This window comes from Protomyctophum bolini (assembly GCF_963924005.1).
Source record: "Protomyctophum bolini genome assembly, chromosome: 2".
Classification (NCBI taxonomy): Eukaryota; Metazoa; Chordata; class Actinopteri; order Myctophiformes; family Myctophidae; genus Protomyctophum; species Protomyctophum bolini.
In genome coordinates, this window is record NC_137863.1 from 10,250,166 (window position 1) to 10,273,511 (window position 23,346).

General features: G+C 40.2%; 2 protein-coding genes across 2 annotated transcripts; both read left to right on the forward strand.

Annotated features, from left to right (window-relative positions):
* Window positions 1–3,631: 3,631 nt before the first annotated feature.
* Window positions 3,632–15,356, forward strand: LOC308335593 (SRSF protein kinase 3-like). The gene is made up of 15 exons (XM_080792679.1): window positions 3,632–3,747; window positions 4,417–4,810; window positions 4,898–5,006; window positions 5,133–5,220; window positions 5,672–5,759; window positions 6,872–6,978; window positions 7,192–7,357; window positions 7,590–7,615; window positions 7,777–7,833; window positions 8,239–8,590; window positions 12,680–12,777; window positions 13,822–13,929; window positions 14,409–14,478; window positions 14,582–14,674; window positions 14,799–15,356. The coding sequence occupies exons 2-15, from the start codon at window positions 4,489–4,491 to the stop codon at window positions 14,981–14,983; spliced, it is 1,869 nt and encodes a 622-aa protein (XP_080648805.1). The 5' UTR covers window positions 3,632–3,747; window positions 4,417–4,488; the 3' UTR covers window positions 14,984–15,356.
* A 769-nt stretch (window positions 15,357–16,125) lies between these two features.
* On the forward strand, window positions 16,126–21,978 carry comtb (catechol-O-methyltransferase b). The gene is made up of 6 exons (XM_080792790.1): window positions 16,126–16,246; window positions 18,232–18,403; window positions 20,133–20,250; window positions 20,360–20,553; window positions 21,422–21,553; window positions 21,637–21,978. The coding sequence occupies exons 1-6, from the start codon at window positions 16,128–16,130 to the stop codon at window positions 21,814–21,816; spliced, it is 915 nt and encodes a 304-aa protein (XP_080648916.1). The 5' UTR covers window positions 16,126–16,127; the 3' UTR covers window positions 21,817–21,978.
* Window positions 21,979–23,346: the final 1,368 nt, after the last annotated feature.

Below are 23,346 nucleotides of genomic sequence, written 5' to 3' on the forward strand. Positions count from 1 at the left end.
ATCAGGCCCAATACGTTTATGAGGATTTATGCTGGATTTATGACTAACTCTTCTTGGAAAATCGAATAACATTACAGCTCTACTGTAACTTCATATACCATATCGTATTATTGTAAAAAACAAACAGAAGAAAAGAAAAACCTCCCCCTCGTTACTTCCTGACAAATCTCCCAAGGTATACTTTTTTACAGAATATATAAAGCTCTAAATTACTATTTTGTATCTTCTGAGATATAAAGAAGAATTATATTAAAAGAGGTAATTTATTGCTCATTAGTCTTGTGATATACAAAAATGTTATTTGAACTCATATGTCATTTAAAAACTATTTAGACATGCCAGTGAATGTGTGTTTGTAAACTAAACTATATAGACCGCAAATATACTGTATGTTTTAGTCTCCATCTGCCATTAATTTGCCAGTGATGTATTTTCCATGTTTGTTATACAAAAGGGGCCATGAACATTAGTTTTTGAGTAGCGGATGGGAGTGCCTACGACTACGTGTTTGAATAAACAAAAACTAAACCTTTGTTTTAAAAAAGAACATTTAAGTGCTTTCTAATCACTTGTGATGCTAGCATTAAGCCTTTTTAAGCTTACCTACCCTTCAATCAAAAGATAAAAACAGGTCATGATGTCACAGAATGAGGGTAGTTGGTATGATGTCATTTATTGCAAATTCCCCTTGTTTGGAGTCAAAATGTCTTGTCCTGACATGACATAGTAATTAGACCAGTTTTAAAGAATACTTGATGGCTGTTATGAGACCTACAGTATTGCAGCAGCTCATTACTGTATGACACCTTGAGTAGCTTCAAACTCAGTTATTCCACATTCAGCTGTGGAGAATTTGTCAGCGTCATACAGAGCACTTTATGAACATCTAAAGCCTTAATGCCCGGGGAAATTGTCACCAAGCGGGAGGATTTGGACATGGAAGGTTAGACAGGGTAACAAGTTTGAATATGGAAAGGGTAGCTTTGTCTTGGTAATGACTGCTGATAGTCTACCACCTGACTGATTATGTGTATATATAGATTGCTTTAATGAGTTTCAAGCTAATATTGCATTGCCATAATAATAATAATAATTAACCATATACACTAACCAAAATAGGAGATATGTAGTCATAATCCCCTGAAGTATAAAGTGCAACGACTATTTAATTGTTTTAAATTGGAAAATTGTGAATAGAATAGGGCTACTGGAGGTCTGACTGATTGATGGTATGAGCAGGTCTCATGCCTGACCATTGAAAAGAAGTTCATCCCATCCTGTCTGATGTTGACATCTAGGTTGTGTCTCTGTATCCTTTTCTTTTTCACAACAGCCACTGTACTGTGTTAAAATATTTTGGAATTTGTGAGCAGTTTTCATAATTCTGAATCACGGATACCAGTAAGAACTTTGAACAAGGATAGAATACTGAAAATAACAGTGCAGTGTACTACATTAATTGTTGTGAAAACTGAATGATGCGTTAATATTTCTTCAGCCTTGTTTTGTCAGTTTGAAAACCGAATGAAGCATTCATATTTCTTTAGCCTTGTTTTGTCAGTTTGAAAACCGAATGAAGCATTGATATTTCTTCAGCCTTGTTTTGTCTATTTAGCTTACTTTGTTTTTGTCTTGGACTGAAGTGAATGTCATATTTAAGTCTCAAATGATACATGTTTTATTTTTTATTTTTTTTACTGATGGATTCATTGTAGCACACCATGGAGTGATTCTTCAACCACATATTGTTTTACATTCTATCCTAGTGTGGTGGATCGTCTACAGTGGTTTTAATTTCATAACTGTACAAATGGAACCATTTGTACACTTTGAGTTACAGACCTGTAAGGGTCCGTTTGGAACCCCCTCAAGGAACCCTGAGGGTCCCTGGACCCCACTTTGAGAACCACTGTTCTACTGATACTACTACATGTTGTTTTTACATTCTTTCAACATCATTGGTTCTTCCAGCTGGTGAAACCTGAAATCAATGACCAAACTGCTGTGCACTGGGGGGGTCTTACAGTAAATGTATTTTTCATAAAATGTACTCTGTAAGTTGAAAACAAATAGTATAAATTTAGCTCTAAAGAAAATCTATTCAAACTATATTGTATATTTATGAAACCTATAAAGTTTTTTAGCTATATGTAGCTCATTCCAACCAGCAAGAAAGTTGGTACCATTTCAAAGTATGCAATATGCATTGTATAAATTGTTGTTCTTTTTAGAGCCTGCAGCTGTTTTCTCATGTCCCTACTTTTGTTCCTTTTTTCCTTCAACATTAAGCCTATGAAATGAGGGCCAATAGGCTGTAATAGGGCTGCCCTATATGTATGAGATGGTGCATTCATTTTATTAAATAAAGTGTCATGTTGAAATAATCTAAATTGAGCTGTAATTAATTCATACACAGTTAATTCATACACAGAACATACACAGTATCTAATTCCCCCACACAGTAACTCTGTCATTTCTCGACCGTTTCGGACGCGGGGCGGCTCGCCGGAACCGGGCCGGCACCCTGGACGGCCCGGTTCCTGTGGGTCTGGAAGTTCTGGGGACTGCCTGGGGACCTCCACACTCAGTTCACACGGGTGTGATTTTTTCTAATAATCAAGATATGTGGACTGAGACTAAATCTTAAAGGGCCATAGCACTCTCCTGAGGCACCATTCTGTCCACATGAATAAATTCAAATCACAAATACTGAATGTACTTGTGGGGTTCCCCTGGGCTTCGTTTTGCGATTAAAAAAAAATGTTTATTTTGTGAGCTATCACAATGCTGATCCAACCAATATGTCTTGTCTCTGAGTCATATACTGTCGGGGGCTTTGTCAGAGCTAGGACCCATTATACCCGTCTGTCTCTTTTGTGCCAGATTATAAGGAGATCTCTGTATCTGCCTGTCTACCTGTGTCCCTGTTATGCCCATATATGGAGATCCCTGATGTCATTGGATGTGCATACACTATATAGGCCTATTGACAAGCCCATATATGGGTAAAATTTGGTTAGATCTGGATACTAAATTACACTGAATTGTGGAATTGTATGGAAATACATGCATGGGACCACCATGGATGGCACCACAATGGAAATCAGATCTCAATAAAGCTTCTGTGTGTTCTCCTTTTGACAGGGCCGTGAAGAAAGCACTGAATCAATCAATCAATCAATACAATTTACACAAATCTGTAATCTTGATAAGAATTGTAAACAAAACCAGCTACCAACAAAACCCGAAACCTATAGCCTACTCTTTGAAAGCACTAAACTAAAACCTTAAGATTTCATTGACCTAAACATTAATCACATTAATCATGTAGCCTATAATTCAAACAATATAATACCAACATACCGGTAACAGTTTTTTAAAGAGCTTGAAAATAATAGGTTAAAAGGTTAAAATTTTATGTTCACTGTTTCTTCAGCCCTTTAAAAAACAGTTTATTTTGCCTAATCACTTCTAATTGATTGATTGATTGCAAATTGTACTATTCACAACAACGTTTGTAGATACAGGTCTTGTTTGTCTGTAATTGTCTTGGAATAATAGTTGGTGAGAAACTGCATGTAGCGTTACAGAGATCACAGCCGCGGCGCGTACTACTACTTTCAGTCGCTCACGCACGCGCACAGGACAAGCTGGGGAGAGAAATGCTCTGCGACGTTTTCCGCTGTCAAATGCCTGCTGAGTCAACTCTCAGTCAGGACAGGACTCAATATCGTAGCCTACACGAGGGTAAGTAAGTCGAGACCTAATATAATAGTGTTCAAGTTTATTGTTTGAATCTGCCCATTGGCTTAAAAAAAAAACTGACGCACGTCTAACAAACTCCACAGCTGTTCAAGTTGTGTTTATAGTACTACCATGTACACGAAAACTGAGATAACTTTGCCAGTTAGGCAGTTACAACTTCAGTAAGTGAAATATGTCACAAACAACATATCATAATAGCGCAAGACATTCACGCTTTAATTGTCTTTCACGTTGTTTACAAATAATCGCTCCTTTCATATTCTTGTGCAGTGACGACACTGTCAGGGGCACATCAATACAATCATGGCTTGATCATTGTAGGGCTGTCCATGTCCAGTTTGTCCACTTCTAGGGAGAGTGCAGTTGCAGTAAGACTGGTCTCAGGGGCTATTTACGTTTTTACATGCCATTCAAACAGCTAAAAATAAACTCAGGCCTACACATCAACTGGTCCCTTTGAAATATCATAGCAAACCGCCTGCTGGAATACTATACAAATGGTGAAATTATGGTTGCCTATATCTGATAATATTTTAAGAGATCTCAGAGTTATAGTGAAGAGAGTGCCATTTTATTTATGATGCTACTTGGTTTAATGTCGTGATTTTGCTACCCTACTAAAAGGACTACATTTCCCTTCACATGTTTCAGCGAGATTACAATCATCATCAGGACCCCCTTCTTCAGTTGTGCAAGAAGTACTACAGGGTCCATGATTAGAATATGTCTTCCTATGCTGCTGCAATATCAGCCCTTAGTTCAGCAAGTACTCCTAATTCACCTGTGAAGTCCAACCCTCCTCCCTCTACCTCAGATGGTAGTCCAATCTGTGTGAAGTCCAACCCTGCCTCTACCTCAGATGGTAGTCCAATCTGTGTGAAGTCCAACGGTAACCCTCCCTCTACCTCAGATGGTAGTCCCAAACCATGTCTCGCCCCAATCACACCCAGTTGTAACCCACCAGTTGCTGATCTGCCACTTTCTACACCTGAACATTTTTCACCTGATGATGAGCAGCAGGAAAATGCTGCGGAATACTGTGTGGGTAAGGCAAGCAGTGCTGCAATTCCAAATATCACCTCACAGGTTTAAACGTGCACTTTGACATGTGGGGATAATCTTCGTCCCAAAGGTGGGTACTGCCCTGTGGAAATAGGAGAGATTTACATTGACCGTTACCAAGTGGTCAAGAAGTTGGGATGGGGCCATTTCTCTACTGTATGGCTCTGCTGGGATATAGAGTAAGTGTAGCATCAGCAGCGGTATTTTCATAATTATTGCATGGTCCACTTGTATATTACGGTAATATAGTACATGCATTGAAATCACAAATTGCCTGTCGTGTCACAATGATGTTTTTTGTGCAGGAAGAGACGTTTTGTGGCACTGAAGGTAGTGAAGAGTGCGCCGACCTTCACAGAAACTGCACTAGATGAAATCAAACTTTTGAAATGTGTGAGTCTACATTTCCCCTATAAGGGAGGCTGTCATTGTCTACATTTCCCCGTACCTTACTCAATCTGCAATTAAATCTTGAGATGTATTATTATGTTATGTTAGTATTTCAATCTAATTTGTTCAGTCATATAATTACGTAATGATTTCCTAGATATAAAATATTGTGTGATATGTTTTAAGATCCTACAGTCATAATTGTGTTAGATTCATTTCAAGCTAGAGAAGGTCAGTGCTCATCATCAGTGATCATTTTGTCATTCCTTCCATTGTTACGACTACACTCGGGGACCATGCATGCAAGTCGGTAAACGGTACAGGTTGGGAATGTATGCCCCGGGCCCACCCGGTTATGCAATACCCGAGTTGGAGTTCTAATAGTTACATTAATTCACATTTTGATGTAAAGGGTTGATATTGGTGCTTATAGTCTTTCTATATTGTTTATCAGGTCAGGGACAGTGACCCCAAAGATCCTAACCGGGAAACAGTTGTGCAGCTCATTGATGACTTCAAGATATCTGGAATGAACGGAGAACGTATCCTTAAAAAAAGGATGACCAGATTGTGACAGTGTTTTGACATTATTGATATTATAAATGGCTTAAAGATGTTAAATCACGTGTGTGTGTGTGTGTGTGTGTGTGTGTGTGTGTGTGTGTGTGTGTGTGTGTGTGTGTGTGTGTGTGTGTGTGTGTGTGTGTGTGTGTGTGTGTGTGTGTGTGTGTGTGTGTGTGTGTGTGTGTGTGACTACACTACGTGCAGTTAACTAATTTAGTTAACCACTTAAGTTAAGTTAAGTCATTTGCTCCTAATTTGATTTGGTAGAAGCTTTCTAGACTATTATTGATGATCATCAAGCCTGTTGCATGTTTGTTAACTTGGACTTCCGTCTAATGCCTGATTTATACTTAGTTGTGTGGCGTGTTGTACACTGAAAATATCAGATCTACAAGCTCAAAAAGTGTCATGCTGAGACACGTGAGCTTTAGTATGAATCAGCTGTAAGTGTTAAACCTGGTTCTCCAACATCTCGCTAAAAACTAAACTTTAGACATCCCTAAACAAACATACTACTGCTTCTTGGCCTTGAGCCCATGACCCACCTAATCTCAACACATTTTGCTAGTTTGGGATGGCTCAGGGTAGAAGACAGGGTTAAGAAATGATCAATACCCTCATAGTTACACCCACAGTCACAACACTAGATAGGGATACCATGATCTGGTATCACCCAAATTTAGAACAAAATTCTCATTCTACTATGCCCTGACACCATCCATTAGAGGATGTTAAACACATTTATTTATTTATTATTATTCTTTTCAGGAGACTGCAAAATGTAATCTTCCATCTCCTTTATAGTTTGTATTTGTTTATGCGTATGACATGTATTATATATATATATATATATATATATATATAGATGTGTGTGTGTGTGTGTGTGTGTGTGTGTTAATTTTTATGCAACGTTGATGAATTGAACACATATAGGACCACAAAAGAAACAAGTCCCCATGACTTTTTGTGTTATCCTTTTTAGTCTTAATGTCTTACTGTACAATGTAGCCTACTACTACCATTATTGACCAATAAAGTATTCAATCAATCAATCAAACAAACAGGAGTCCTTGACTTGACTGTTTCCCAGATGTGTGCATGGTGCTGGAAGTACTTGGCCACCAGCTGCTGAAGTGGATAATCAAGTCCAACTACACCGGCCTACCGCTGCCTTGTGTCAAGAGCATTGTCAGACAGGTGACCCCCCACCCCATGCCGTCTTAAATCCTCTACTCTGCAATTTTCGCTGTTCAAAAGCAGGCTTTTAATGACCGGATAAGCCTCTTTTCCTGCTCCCCACTTACGTGTCCATTTGGGTCCATTATAACACTGTTAAATGAACACTGGGGGTTTACTGTGCATTGACATACAGTGTAGTAACAGTAACTCGGTTTCTATTCAACACTGCAGGTTCTCCAGGGCTTAGACTACTTGCACACCAAATGCAAGATTATCCACACAGACATCAAGCCAGAGAACATCCTGTTGAGAGTGGGTGAGGTTTATATCCAGGAGCAGGCAGCTGACACCAAGTTGTGGCAACTCCCAGATTCCCCTGCTCCCACTGGTCCCTCAGGTTAGCTATGCTCTAGTACAGCAGCAACAACACAGCATGTATCATGTCACTTTAATATTGGTCTTCTGTATGTAAATTAATTTCAACTGGTTGATGGAGGGATAGTATTTCTAAGTGAATGTTGCTCAACATAATTGAAATGTGTTAGATTTGTTTAATTGTTGTGCTTATATTTTGTTGTCTTTTTGACCCCTTATAAACTCTTGACTTCTTGACCTCTTACCAATGTCAGGGAACAACAGCCCAAGAGAGAAACAGGTGTGGAGCTACAACACACTGAACAAAAACGTATACGACAGTCTGATTGGCTCTGCTAATCACCATTATCTCAATATTTTTTTTTATCAAACTCTTTGTAATGTTTGGATGAACTTTTATATGTTTTTTCTTCATAATTTCTACCATAATGACTTCTCTAGATTTTGCCCAACTTGCTGGGGAAGTTGACTGGGGTATTCCAGACACTGGGTGTGTGGGTAAGACAGCGTTTCTTTGACATGTGTCTCAATTTTAAGCATCTTGATTTTACTGTTGACTTCAAACCTTATTACAGGAATGTTCAACGATTAACCATGGTGCATCATCATCAACATCACTATTGCTGTAATTGCACATTTGTTGATTTGTTGGCATTCCCTTGAGTTGCTGTTTCATGTTTGTCTTGCAGCAGTATACTTAATTGATATGTTGTTGCATGACTGTGTCCTACAACAAAGTTTGTAGCAAGACACTCTTTACAAATGTGATATGCTAATACTGCACTCCCAAAAAACAACAGGCATGAAGTTGCAGTGAACATTCTTGGAAATTTGCTAAGGATTGATTTCTACCATGTGACATCATAACGTTTCCCATAAAACTAACTGTCAACCCTCTCATAGACGGGCAAAGCCTCCAGGATCCAGATGAACATGTTGACAAGGAAGAAGAGTCGACGAAGAGGAGAGGAGGGTGTAGTTGGCAGCAATCAGAGACGCAAACTCGCACATCATGTGTCATTCTCTGATGATGTTCCTGCTCCCTCTAATACCTCTAGCTCCCCCTGTTCATCTAAGCCTCCAGGGCCAGGCCATGCTGCAAGGAGGCAGACCCTGCTGCAGGAAGATGGGCTGGGCTCAGCGCCACACATGGAACGCAGCCAACAACGCATCATCCACCCACGACCAGACCTTGGGTCTAGATCACTATTGTTACATCCGACTGCAGATATTCAACCTCCGTCCCCTCTACATGGTCAGTTTCATGTCACTTCCTGTTTTCTTTTATTCTATAATCCTCAAATATTAAATCATATCTATGTATCTGCAATAGGGATTATGTGAAAAACATGTCATTGCTCAATTTCTTTGTATCTCTGGGTGACAATGCAGCATCCAGGGCTGCTTCGATGCCTCTCGGCACCCAATGCGAGATTAGTAATAATAATAATAATAATAATAATAATAAAACTTTATTTGTATAGCACCTTTCATGACATGAAATGCAGCTCAAAGTGCTTTACAGAGCAGTAATGCAATACAGTGAGGACATGAATAACAAATTAAAAGATCAATTAAAAGCAAGAGTGTAGAAGTGCTTTTATACAACGTTCATATAAAAAACAAAATTAAGCAGAGAAGCGTCCTGAATCATAGCCATGTTGACAACGTTTGTAATAAACCAACCCGTTTGTAAATCCGTCCAGAGCGAGTTATGACTGTTTTTGTTTGAGCTGCCATTGAACATATACTGCACTGTAGCCCCGAAGTAAGATGGCCGCCGGGTGGACTACGTCAGAGATTCCGCCTTGAGCCATCTAGCCTTTATATATATCTATGGGCCCAACAACATGTTGGATAAACTCAAAGGAGTGCAATAACTCTAAGCCACAGCATCTGAAGCATTGTCCAAGTGAAGATTAAGATCACTTGAGATAAGAGCTCTGTCATAGTTAGTGGAACAGATGGATAAAAGTTCTGATATTTCAGTTAGAAATACTGCTTTGCTGCACTTTGGAGGACGATAAATGCTAATCATTGGCATAGAGGAATAGGATTGACCCTGCAGTATTGTGGCCTGCATGGTATTCAAAGGATGAAAAGCTGCCAAGAGTCAGAGCTAGAATTTTAAAGTGTCTGAAAAAATAATTGCCAGTCCACCTCCTTTCTTAGCCTCATGAACAGAGTGAATGAAACTGTATAGTTTGCAGGACAGGCTGGAGCTAGGAGAACAGCTCCATCCGAGCTAAGCCATGTCTCTGTTAAAAAGATTATATCTAGCTTCTCTTTACAGATTATATCATTTACAGAGGAGGACTTATTTGTTAGTGACCTGATGTTAAACAGTGCAAGGTTTAGCTTGTTATCACATTTTTGGGGGCTGTGATGCCTGTGAGGTACAGTAACCAAACGGCATTCTCCCTTCAAACCACTCCTTGTCTTGGACACTCTTCTATTCGAAATAACAGTAGAAATGTTGTGAACCTCAACCTTTATAGTGATTGAAACACCAGGCTTTCTAGAAGCATGGGGTCCATCATGCTTTTTTGGTAGTTACACTAGTACAGTTGCACAAAAAAGTGCTGTTCAATACTCTTAGTATGATAGTATCATCTCTCTTCACTGTTGAAGTCAGCATGCCAGGACACTGGACAGCCAGGTATTCATTTATTCACCATGTCCAGTGTGTTTTTACCTTATATTTTCTTTTGTCGAACCAGACGAGGGATCCATACTTTTTTTTTTGAAATGCGATCATTCGTTGTTTATTTAGTTTGGGCTGTTAAAAAAAAGCTTGTTTTGATCAAAGACGAGATAAATCCAGGAAGTGAGGCTGTATTTATTTACCTACAACATAAACTCGCTTTCTACCTCGGAGGAGGAAAACTACAACACAGCTTTTTTAGGGTTGCCTGTTAAGTCAAGTGTGTGACGACATCCCCCACTTAAAGCAGGCACTACCAGCATTGCAGAAGATGAAACAAAACATTGTTGTTGTGAGGAACAGAACAGGCATGCAAAGTGTATTTATTCTTTTTTTATTTGTTCAATGGGGAGGGGGCGGTGGCGCCTGGGCACCCACCACAGATTTCTTTGAGGGCGACACAGCGTCCTTACCGACCTGGTGCCCTAGGTGGGGAACTGTCCCACCTCGGGCCGCCTGCCCCAAAGTCCGGGCCTGGCAGCATCTGATTTTCTTCTATCCACCAAGTAAGGTATTTGGAAGATTGTGGCGGTTAGTGAGAAGCTGTAAACTTGTGACAGGATCCTATGTCAGTTCGTTAATGCAGTTTTGTGACTCACTGCTGCATTCTTTGTTTCTGCCCTATGTTTTGGGCACCCGGATAAACTCCACTCTTCAGCTATGGATTTTACTAAATCATCTGCAGCAACCATGTTCGCTGGATCAGCCATGTATATTTGACATGCCAAGTTCCTGCTAACGCGATTTAATAGTTAACCACATGCACATGCCAAGTGGCACTTTGGCATGTGCTAATTGGTCAACTGTCATTTTGCCATGGGAAAGTACAGCAGCTGACCAATTAGGCCCAGCTTATCACCTTCTTGATCCTTTTATCACCCCCAAGAAAGTGGATCATATCACTCCAGAGTCCAGTTCTCAGATCTTTATACTGTCTCCATGTCAAATAAATACTAAAGCATTGAATGCTGAACGGTTAATGGGAAAATAGATTTCTGAGCTTGATTTGCTTAGATTTAGCACAGTAGGCCTATAGAGTAATATAATAAAGCATACAAATAAATTAAAAAAGAGAAAGTGCCAGGAGGATATAAGATACAATAAAGACACAAGATATATTTATATTTTTCCCAAAAGATTGCTGTATAAAAATATAAAATCAACAACATCATTCAAAATACTTGATAATCACATTAGAGATGAGAAGAGAATACAGAACATGATAATTAAAGTGTAATATAATAATATAAGTGATTTGGTCAATCAGAACAACCTTCAATTTGTTCATGATGTGTAGCTTATGCTACATCATGAACCATCCAGACATCTTTATCTGGGACAAGTCTGCTTTTTAACCTAGAATCGTAACTAAATGTGGAGAAGCAGATGTTTTTATGCATCACAAGTCTGGAACAAACTCCCAGAAAAATCTCTAAGTCCTTCAAACATCGGCCAAGACATTTCTGCACTGCCTTTTGAGTGTTTCTTTTCCCCAACCATTTCTCCTGAACTGAAACTGTAATGTTATCTGGTTTTATTTCAACGTTTTAACAGTGAACAGGTCAGGTTGTCCAGAACCGCCGAGCCGACTGATATGCCCATTGTACAAAAGGCTCTGGCCCAAATGAGACAATTGATTGCCATGCCAACGCCCAGCCTAAGATTGATTTGGCAACTTCCCACACCTGCCATTTTGTTAGTCAATCTACTTTTCACATTCAGTTCGCACTCTTCACAGACACACACTCCACAGACGTTTACTTTTCTATATGGGCACAAAAGGGACACAGACGGTTACAACAGGTACCCTGACAACAGGTATAGTGGGTATTGCATTAAAGGGTGGGGCATGCATTCCCTGTTTTAATAATAATAATAGCTCAAATTTATATAGCGCTTTTCTAAATACCCAAAGCGCTTTACATGGGAACACTAGGAACAGACTTTATTAAGAAAAAACCCCAAAGCAAAACATAACAGATACAACAGTACAGGGTTAAAAAGATAAAAGGATAAACGAGACCTCAGCTGGGGAAAGCTATCCTGAAGGGATTTTGAGTGAGGTTTTGAAAGAGAGGAGAGGGGGAGCAACTCTGAGATCGTAGGGAGTTCATTCCAGAGTTTGTGGGCCGAAACATAGAAGGCCCTGTCCCCCCAGATGCGGTACTTGGCCTTGCGGACCTTCAGGAGGTTGGCTTCAGTGTACCTGAGGGAGCGGGGGGGGGGGACATATAGTTCGAGAAGGTCGGAGAGGTAGGGGGGAGCCAGGTTATTGAGAGCTTTGTAGGTGCTGAGCAGGATTTTGTAGTGAATTCTTTGTTTGACGGGAAGCCAGTGTAGGTCGTGGAGGACGGGTGTAATGTGGTCTCTGGAGCGTGTACTGGTGAGCAGGCGGGCAGCGGAGTTTTGCACGTGTTGTAGTTTGTTGAGGACTTTAGAGGTGGTGCCATATTTGCATCGTTCCTGTGTAGGCTGGTTCCCAACGGGCAAAAAAACTTGCCTTGCCCCTCACATGGTAATTGAAGGCTGGGTATGTGATGAAAGCATGAAAAACCTCAAAGCTTAACTTTGAGGGCAATATATTTAGGGAGGTTATGTTATGTAGATGTTTACTAATATGATGCTTTTTGTACATTGTAGACACAAGAGACTTGGGTGGACAAGTGGACCTACTGAATCCTCAGGATGCAGATCACATCTTCATAAAGATCGCTGACCTGGGAAATGCCTGCTGGGTGGTGAGTGACAGTTTAGTATCTGAGCTCATAATAATGATTTGTTTACTACCAAAATGTTATGCTATTTGAAAACGGTAAGATTGCTAATTTAAAAGTAATATTCAACATTGGTTATGAAAGCATGACAAATCAAACTAGAATTGCCCAGCATACATGTTTAATACGTGCTTTCTTGATGACTATTATAGTCTATATAGGAACAACATTTATGATGCAATATTTCACATAGATTCTACTTTCTGTCGGCCGGTCATGGTGTTTCTACAACTCGGATGATGCCTTTAACAGGCACCGATTCATATTATTTACGTCACAATCGCTATTTTGCCTAAACACGGCAAACAATGTCATGGCCACAGTGTGGGCAGCCAGATAAATAATGTGATGGAGTTTTCACATTCACAGATTTTACTCCAGTGACATAAATTCAATACTGCAGCACAATTATATTACAGGTTATCGTGATTAAATATTGCATTAAAGCACACTTAACAAATAATTTAATAAACACACACACCACTGGCTTTAGCTGACTTTATAGCTTTGCACTGTTACTATTACTGCAGCACCCAGGACGATTCACTGCCAGATTGCAGTTCTCTGCATGGACAAGCCCTAGCCACAATTTCCTACAATAGATTTCTTTCTAATATATAGAGTTGCAACAAAAGCCCATACAGCCCAGGGCGAGGGGAGTATTGGATACAAAGGGTAATAACTGATATCAGACCTAGATCTGATAACAATTATTAGCCCTAGCTCTGGGATGGCAATACTGTGGGTGCAGGAGGAGCATTTCAAGCAGGGCCACATTGAAAACACAATTTTCTCATTTTGCATAGCCCTTGTGACTAAATAAACATATATGTTAAAAATGAATTATGTGATAAACATAAAATAAACAGACTTGGGCATTCACTCTTGACCAGGTGAATATATAAACGTTATATATGTTTTGTAGTAGAATTCCCATTTTAAGTCATTTCCCATTGTGGATGTTGCAATTGATGATGTTGTGAAGCATTGGTTGCTGTTCTCCATTAGCACAAGCATTTTACTGAAGACATCCAGACTTGTCAGTACCGCTCTGTGGAGGTCCTTATTGGCGCTGACTATGGCACACCTGCTGACATCTGGAGCACTGCCTGCATGGTAAGGAGGAGCATGCTGCTAGTACTAGTTCATTGACAAATGGACATATGCATTTGAGCGCAGGGGTAAAGTTCCTGCCCGCTACTGCGGAGACTAGGTTAGGATTAGATTATTAGAGGGTTAGAATTATCTGGCTTGGCTGAGCGTCCATAAGAATACAATTGACGATCTCTCTCTCGCTGCACAACCTACTCCTAGTCTCAGGTTGGCCCGGTTTGCCTGTTCATTGGGAAGCTGAACTGGGTTAGGTTAGACTAGTGTGTTCCTTTGCATGCGTTAGGTCTTCCCAGTGAACATCCTCACTGTCACTTACCCATAAAACCCATAGTCTGAACGGCATAAAACCCATACTCTGAACACTGCAACGTGAAGCTCTGAGCAGAGGCTGCGGCATACAAACTGATGATGTTCATAAACGAGAGTTTGCTGCAGCTGGCAATTATGAGTCTGACTGAGTCATTCTGGTTTATTTTTTGTAGGCTTTTGAGCTAGCCACAGGGGAGTATCTATTTGACCCCCAATCGGGAGACAACTTCTCCAGAGAGGAAGGTTTGTAAATTATGTTTCCTACTTTTCCTACTTTGTTGTTCTCCTCCCTCTCTAACTGAACTAAATGTACTTAACACATATCTCTTGATCTGTGTCTCACCAGATCACATTGCCCACATTATTGAGCTGCTGGGATCCCTTCCAACCCAATTTGCACTCTCAGCAAGAAATTCCAAATTATATTTCAACCGTAAAGGTAATTCCTTCCTCATTCCTCACAGCTCTTTGATGGCTCTGAGCAATTTTAATTCATGAATCAGTTTACCTAAAGTTTGATAGCATCAGCTTATCGTACTGTATCTGCTTATGACTTTCTTCAGGACAATTGCGGCACATCGCAAAGCTAAAGCCTTGGAGTTTGTGTGAGATTCTGCTGGATAAGTACGAGTGGCCACGCGAACAGGCTGTCCAGTTTAGCTCTTTCCTCCAGACAATGCTGGAGCTACTACCAGGGAAGCGAGCCACAGCGGCCCAGTGCCTGAAGCATCCCTGGATCACATCCTAGACCTAGACAGACAAGACTCTCTAGAGCTGCTTAGTCCTCAGTCGAACGTGTCGCAGCTGACAAAAGTGGGCATGGTAAAATCCTCAGTGCTCATTTCGCAACTTTTAGTTAAGAGGATTTTACTGTGTGGCTTGATGTTGGATTTGAGATGAATTCAGATGGCGACTTCGTGTACATAGTTATTTTTAATTTGATTCATGCAAGTAAGACACTAAAAATTATGTAATTTGTTCTTGAGATATTCTAATGCAGTCAGTCTCGTGTTGAAGCACGCCAATGACCAAAAACAAAGGTAAACATTATTGGAACACGTCCATTGACAATGTCACAAGTACTTATTTCTTGAGTCTCAATAAATCAACATGTGATTTTATTTTTGTGCTTTTATCCTTTAACATTTCTGAAAAGGGTAGAGACCAGGGTTTGAAAATGTTGAGGCATTGTACCTCTAAAGTGTCTAAGTAATTGGATTGGATTGAAAGGGGGTTAACAAGATAATCTAATCACAACACTAGATAAGCCTAACTGTTATGCAGACAGTAATCTTATTTCAGATGCTTTTTAGAAACAAAACTAAATTGAAAACGAACAGTGTAGGAGATCATGATCTGAACAAATGTGTAATGATTGCAACATGTAACGGTGGCAACTATAGCAGTACATATAGCTGCAGGTCAGTGAAGTTGAATAACCAGTAGGAAAAAAAGGCAAAATACAAGCACCCAAACTAAAGTCTAGGCAAACATCCAAAATGTACTCCCTACTTTGCACAGTTTGCAGCCCCTTGTGATTTAACTTAAGAGAGTGTGTGTGTGTGTGTGTGTGTGTGTGTGTGTGTGTGTGTGTGTGTGTGTGTGTGTGTGTGTGTGTGTGTGTGTGTGTGTGTGTGTGTGTGTGTGTGTGTGTGTGTGTGTGTGTGTGTGTGTACGTGTACTGTGTGTGTGTGTGTGTGTGTGTGTGTGTGTGTGAGAGATTTGGTGTCTTTTGACGGTGTGCAATGTATCTTGATCACTTGTTCACCAGTCAGATCTGGTTTGTTACGCATTCCTTTCATGCTCATATTAAATCAGCAGTGCAGACAGAGAGAGAGAGAGAGGGAGAGAGAGAGAGCTAGAGGGGGAGGGAGGGAGGAGGAGTCTGTGCCATGCAAATAGGAGCATATGTTGGTGTGTTAGAAACTCTCAGTGCCTGTATTTGTGGAAACGGCTACCAGCAACACGAGGAGGGTGTGAACAGGACAGAGACCGCCACCTCCCTATACATGTAAGCCCTGTCTTATATTTTCCCGTGAAAACGTTTAAAAACCTATCCTTTATGCAAAGAATCCAAAGTGCAAATCTGGTTAGACTATAACTTGAGTATTGACAACATGGTCTCGTGTTGGTAATGTGGTAAAGGCTTTTCACTAACTTTCAGTTCAGTTTCATTAAGAAAAAGTTGGTTCTGTGAAATTTCACAAGCCTGTATTTGTATGCTTGTATTTCTTTTCTCCACACATGAGTCACGAGTGTTAGCTTTTGTAACCCTCCACTTTTCCCCACAGTAGGCTACACAAAACCTCCCTTTGGGGGATTTGTTTACTTTTCAAACCATTCAATGCTGACCATGTATGCTACTATGCTCTATTCTTTCCCCCTACTTTTATTTGATGGTTGCCTTCTACTGTGATGATGTGGTTTGTGGTCTAAATTCAGATGCACATCATGCGACATCAAGTTAGCAATCATGCAAACTTCTAATTCTATTAGTCTCTTATTATGTTCTCCTTGATCATGAAGAAAGTATGAGGCATGAAGTTGGGCATGATGGTACTTCGCTTTAGAATATTGTACTGTATTGTCTTATCATGTATACATACACAGTCCCCCTGGTTCCCCTGGAGCATTTTGGGGGTTCATTCATTCAGTGCCTTGCTCAAGGGCATTTAGTCAGACATGGTGGGTACAGTAGATTCCACTCTTCAGCAACCAGTTCATAACTGAAATACACCCTCCTGTCAGTCCTGGGGATTGAACCATTGACCTTCGGTTACATGGCCAGCCTCTTTACCTTGACTCTTGGCCACCCTGCCTCCCCTTGCTTTATGATGAAGGGTTAAGAGAATGCAGTTATGGAATTTGTAGATATGACTCTTTAGTTAACCAACCACAGTTCTGTTAGGAGCTTAATTTGAACGAACTTCATAAAGAAGGTGGTCTTTGTCACAAGTGATGTCTCTATTTCCTGTAGAGACAAAATTGTGACATTGCCACTGGCATACCCTCAGGCAGTTCATGCCATGCAACTCAAAGTCCAGACCTCAGAGTACCTCAGTAACTTGGTCAGAGATAATGATCCATGTCCTGCTCTCTTCAAACCATGCATGGTAAATTCTAAAAATGGTAGACAGTCTCGTTGTGGCACAGTTTATTGGAATCTGCTGATAACAATCTGCTGTTTGTCTACAATTTGTTTCATTTCTTGCTGACAAATGGCATTCTGTTGCAGGTTGATATGATGTGATATTGATGAGTTTGCGGTTGGGGTGTGTGTGGTTTGAAGCTTTGAGTAGTTCTGGCAGTGAATGATAATTACCAGGAGAGCACTATGAGTGTCATGCTGCATAGTAAACACCCATCTCATTATCTCTGCACAAAAGGAGCAATGAATGTAGCAATGGAGCTGCTGTCTCTTTATGTAGATTTCTTTGTTGCTGTTTCTATTTTGTACATTGATGCATCTTGGAAGAAAATGACAGTATACATCTGTAATGAGCATTTGTGCCTGTCGTAGACATGCGCAGAGCAAGTTCAGTCAGTGAACCTCAGTGCAGTCGCTGCCGGCCGTTAATTGGGCCGCCTCAGCATCACACTCTCATTCACATGATTCACTCAGCCAATCACACACTCACTCCATCTTCATACCGGCTACTTTAACCGGAGGTTTGCATTCCTCTGCCTGGTTGCTTGCTGCTGCTGCCGTATCAGCGTGCCGCTGTATACAAACTTGCTGCTCACCCACCTCCACCCCAGCTACCACCTGTCGTTTTGGATCTACTGTCTATACGGGGGATTCAGAGTCCCTATAGTCAGGACTGATGCGCTTGATCTGAGTACCTAAAAAGCAGATCCAATACATCGCCAAACCATAATAAATGTATTGCTCATCTTATATTCAATAAATATATATTCCACCCATTCTTGAGTTGTCCTGGCTGAACTGTATCTATGTTCATGACCTAATGAATGGTGGCTGTTTACTCTGTCTAGGATGTGGCTGACTCTTCTTAAATGCTGTGCTGGAGGGGCACTCGTGCTGTATGCCCTCTACCGCTGGGTGATTCCCGCGGCTGTACAGCATCATGCAGGATTAGCACTCATGTGGCACGATGTCATCGTCGAACGAGTGCTTGACACTGTGACCCGAACGACGCGTCCACAGGTGGGTTTTGAAAATACTTAAAAAAATAAAAAAAAAACACACAATTCACCCACACCTTAAACTTCGAGGGTCAGACACTAGGTAGTAGTAGTAATTGAATTTCCAGCGTTTAAAATATCTGTTGCCCTGTCTTAATCTTTTTGCAATTGAGCACTGTTTGACTATGTCTTAAATTAATGTTTTTGTCGCATTCCTAAGCCAATAATTTGATGACCACTGCTGGTCATTGACTTATTGGCTTAGATATCTTCATCTAATTATTGGCTTAAAATTCTCCATGGGGTGAGCTTTTTTTGGGTGAACTATATTCCTAAATCTTTATAGAAATTCGACTTCTGAGAGAACTGCCGAAGATTTTGGCAACCTATTTTCCTGATACAATATTTTCTTCATTGTGAAATTAAACATTTTGTGTAGTTAATTATAATCAGAATTTGATTTACTACGTAATTTATGTGCTATGTTTCTTTGTCCATTTTAGAATTCTGCGTAATTTAATTTTGACATTTTGAAAGAAGAGTGCATGCCATGGATGCTTCAAATTAGCTCTGTAAACTATCACAAGACCAGTTCACAGAGGGAACCAGATGGAAAACATTTAACTTACATTTGGTGAACACTTTCATTATTGTGAGTTGGTAAAGTCGGTTAGTCCCTAAATCCAGCTGGTTCCAAACAACGTTTCTTGAAAACTATACTGGTGGGATTCTCACTAAATCTTGCAGCGTCATGAAGCTCAGGATGATGACCCTAGTGATTATGGTGACACTGTGGCCTTTGTTTTAGTGCCTTATCAGGCCAAAACCTCAAAATGAAATGGGCAGAATGCTCAGCATGGATGAACCCTACAAATTCCACCAAACCGCACACAATATTCTTAGGGGTGGATTGCCATGAAACTTGTTGAGTGCATTCAAGCTCCCTGAAGGAACTATTTGGATGACCCCCTGACCATTCTTCTTGTGTGGCCCTCAGGCCAAATCAACTTTCACGTTTTCACCCAAGATATTGCATATTTGAATAGGCTTGCTGGATAAAACCTATAGATGTTGGTAGCCTCGTGGCTTTTTATTCTGCAAGAAGTCTCTCTTTTGGAGACTTCTGTCAGGTGCAAAGCAGCACTGGATGCAGTTTCCACTGACGCAGTCGTCGTTTAAACTAAGCGTCCACGTTGTCTAAATACCAAATCATCCTCCAGCAGCACGGCCACTGTATTTTTCCATCTTCTTTCCAGGGATTATTGGTATTCACATGTTGGCATGCAATTTTTCTCAGCAGTTTGTGTCTCCTCCAACTTGCTAAATAGTCATTTAATTAACAGCACACTATGATGAGGACGCAGCTGCTTTTTAATGGAAATGGGAGCCACACTCCTGGTTTAATTAATGTAACACCCAAAACACAACCATGAGTAATTCAGAGTCTATAAATAAATACAACCCCTTTGTGCCGTACACCGGCCGACCTTTAGCACCCAGATGCATGTTACATCATCTAAATAAGGCACATGAGTCTTGTTTGTCTATAGATGCACACAGTGAATATCACTAATATTTGTTGCTGTTCACTACCATCTAATTTCTTGAATGTGCAAAAAGCCAAAAATACTACTATTTCTACTAGTAAAAGTAAAGAATTCTGGTACATAGGTTCATAGGGCACACTACCCCTACCCCTACACACTTTCTATAAAAAACGACACCATTCTTTCCACATGTGCTTCATTCAGAGGATCCTGCATGCAGTACAGAAGAATGCCACTAGAGGTGACCCTCGGAGTGTGATAAATACCATTGACCATTACTGCAAACATACAGAATGGGCCATGAACGTGGGGGATGAGAAAGGTATTGTCATGTTTACTATTTGATTTGCCTCTAAAGTTTTTTTTCCTCAGTCATTTTCATGTTTTAATGTCTTCACCCTTAATTGTTTTGTGTGTGTTGTTTGGCACAGGGTCCATTCTAGACTCTGTGGTGTGCGAGGTGGCTCCTAACACAGTGTTGGAACTGGGAACCTATTGTGGCTACTCGACAGTTCGTATAGCCAGCCAGCTTCCCCCTGATGCCAGGCTGTTGACTGTTGAATTTAACCCTAACTACGCTGCTGTTGCTCGTCAAGTCATTGCTTGGGCAGGACTGGAGGAAAGGGTAAAAGAAGCTGATGTGGCCTACGTTACTAAATCAATTGTGAATTAAGTGAAAGGACCACTTCAACACTTTTAAACCTATCTTCATTTACTAGTCCTCACTAATAATCATGATAAAAATGGCTACCATTTTTTTCTACTCAGTCTGTGTCTCATAGGAGGACTGTGGGCAGTTCAGAAACCCGTCCACCAGTGACATCATCGATGGGGAATCCAAGCTATTAGAAACGGCAGGCTTTCTAGTCCTGAAAAGTTGCAATGCGAAAATGGAAGCCATCGTTCTCACGATAATAAAAATCTAAACATTTTTGTAAAAGAATATTGTTTTAAAAAAAGCTGCCTAAAGATGATGTCACTGGTGGACGGGTTTCTGAACTGCCCACAGTCCTCCTATGAGAAGCAGAGTAGAAAAAAATGGTGCCATTTTATCATGATTATTAGTGAGGACCAATTATATGAAGATGGGTTGAAAAGTGGTGAAGTGGTCCTTTAAAGTATATGCTATTGCCTAGTGCCTACAGCCTATACTGTAATGCATTTTCAATGCAGAGAGATGTGGGGAGTGAGTAAAATGACTTTTTTTTGTATTGATTTTTTGGTTTCACAATTGAAACTTTACTATGAATTGTGAAACTTTACTATGAATACAATTATTTGATACTTGATATGGATTTAATGGCTTGTGACTTGATTTGGGCTTAACTTTGAATACACGAAAACTTTCAGAACAGAAATAGCTTGCATGCACAGTGCACACTGAATAGTCTACATGTCTTCATATTCCATAGAATAGACTGTATTTGACTTTCAACGTTGACTTTATAATACCACTGTTGTAAAGTAAACCTACCAATTTGTTTATACTACAGGTCCATTTAATTGAAGGGGCATCTGGAGATTGGATCCCTAGGATGAAAGAACACTTTGGAATCGACACGCTTGACTTGGTGTTCATCGATCACTGGAAGGATCGCTACCTTCCTGACACCAAATTGCTGGAGGCAAGTCTAAAAGCTTATATTATATTGAACTCTTCACTTTTCACCCACATACATTTTGTGACACCAACTTTCCATTACCCCAGGAGTCTGGTCTACTCAGGGAGGGTAGTGTGCTATTGGCAGACAACGTCATTTGCCCAGGAACACCTGACTATCTGGCGTACGTCCGAGGATCCCCACGCTATGAAAGCCGCTACTTCAAAGCTCACCTGGAGTACACCAAAGTAGAGGATGGCTTGGAGAAGTCTGTTTTCTTAGGGTAGCTAAAGAAATATTGTCACTCCTCAGTTTATGACGACTCAACTGAAAGTGAACATTGCATTTTCTGTCTTGTTAAACTGGGTAATTTAGACCAATTTGGATGGGGAAAACTCCCCTTTTTGCATTTGTATAAAGCATAACACAGACAGTAAAAAATGTATTGGAAAAAACATCACTCGTGTTGTGTGTGCTTTATTTAGAAGGGGATATACAGTATATAGGGTTGTCCCGATCCCGTAATCAGAAATCTGGGCCGATCAGAATCAGAATCAGATCGGGAGGAAAAAAACGTGATCGGGACACCCTTAGTATCAATATTATATCCATTATCAATATTAGACTGGATATTGTCTGTGATGTTTGGATATTGTACTATTGTGATATGGCACAAGTGTTCTATAGAAATATAAATATTGGATCGGGAAAAATCGCTATCGGCAGATACTCAAAATAAAATAAAATAATCGTAATCGGGAGCAAATGAAGGTGATCGGGACATCCCTTACACAACATCCACTTACAAAACAGTTGGATATCTAGTACTGAACATAGAGAACACAAATGTATCCACTAAAACCAAGGCATTCTGTAAGAACAGAAGATGGAATAAAGGTCTTCTTGGGGCAAAAAGGATTCTTATCAAGTACCGGTAGCTTATTTTGTGGGATTTGTGTGTCATAGAATGCCAAATTATTAAAATATTTAACAAACAAAGGATTTAGATTTATCAATACAATATATAGCTTTGTAATGTGAATTCAGTTTTTGTAAAAAAAAAAAAAAAAAAGATTATCACTTACGATTTAAGGCAAGAAGTCAGTACTTATGCCAATTATGTAATAATATATTCACCAATTTAACTGTCTATATGTTTGTATTAATTTATATTAGTACAATATGTCTGCTATCACTTACTATAGATTGAAGGAGCTGTGATGTTATTTATACATTCATCCAGTGGGTGTCAGTAGCAGATTGATTTGAACAATTCATATTGATAAATGTGTTTTAAATGTTTAAATTCTCAAATCCAGGGTTAGATGAACACATGGTATTTTGTAGTGCATGTACACACATTTCTGAATAATTGGCTGACTGAGCCATTTTTATATATAGGCCTACTGTTCTGAAACATTTCTGCTGCTCTGATAGTGTGTACAACAACCTTAACGTGTGTGTGTGTGTGTGTGTGTGTGTGTGTGTGTGTGTGTGTGTGTGTGTGTGTGTGTGTGTGTGTGTGTGTGTGTGTGTGTGTGTGTTCCAGCGTGAATCAAATCACTGCTCATCTAATCTCTCTGTGTGTGTGTGTGTGTGTTGGGGGGGGGTCTGTGGCTCTGTGTTTGATGTCACTGTATGAAAAAAATATGGGCTAGTCCACCTAGAGCTTTCTTCACAGACGGCCACATGATAATCCCAATCTGTGGCCATTAGTGCACTGAGAGAGAGCGAGAGAGGTTCCACTAGACAGACAGAGGGAAAGAGAGAGGGGGAGTGTCATAGAGAGACAGAGAGAGAGAGAGAGTGAGTGAGTG

Bases quoted from the DNA above. Each gene is read 5' to 3' on its own strand.
- LOC308335593 (XM_080792679.1), top strand. From the start codon at position 4,489: ATGTCTTCCTATGCTGCTGCAATATCAGCCCTTAGTTCAGCAAGTACT. The intron at 7,616-7,776 runs GTGTGGAGCTAC...TGACTTCTCTAG, and splicing joins ACAGCCCAAGAGAGAAACAG to ATTTTGCCCAACTTGCTGGG. The intron at 7,834-8,238 runs GTAAGACAGCGT...ACCCTCTCATAG, and splicing joins TCCAGACACTGGGTGTGTGG to ACGGGCAAAGCCTCCAGGAT.
- comtb (XM_080792790.1), top strand. From the start codon at position 16,128: ATGCAAATAGGAGCATATGTTGGTGTGTTAGAAACTCTCAGTGCCTGT. The intron at 18,404-20,132 runs GTGGGTTTTGAA...TGCTTCATTCAG, and splicing joins CCCGAACGACGCGTCCACAG to AGGATCCTGCATGCAGTACA. The intron at 20,251-20,359 runs GTATTGTCATGT...TGTTTGGCACAG, and splicing joins GAACGTGGGGGATGAGAAAG to GGTCCATTCTAGACTCTGTG.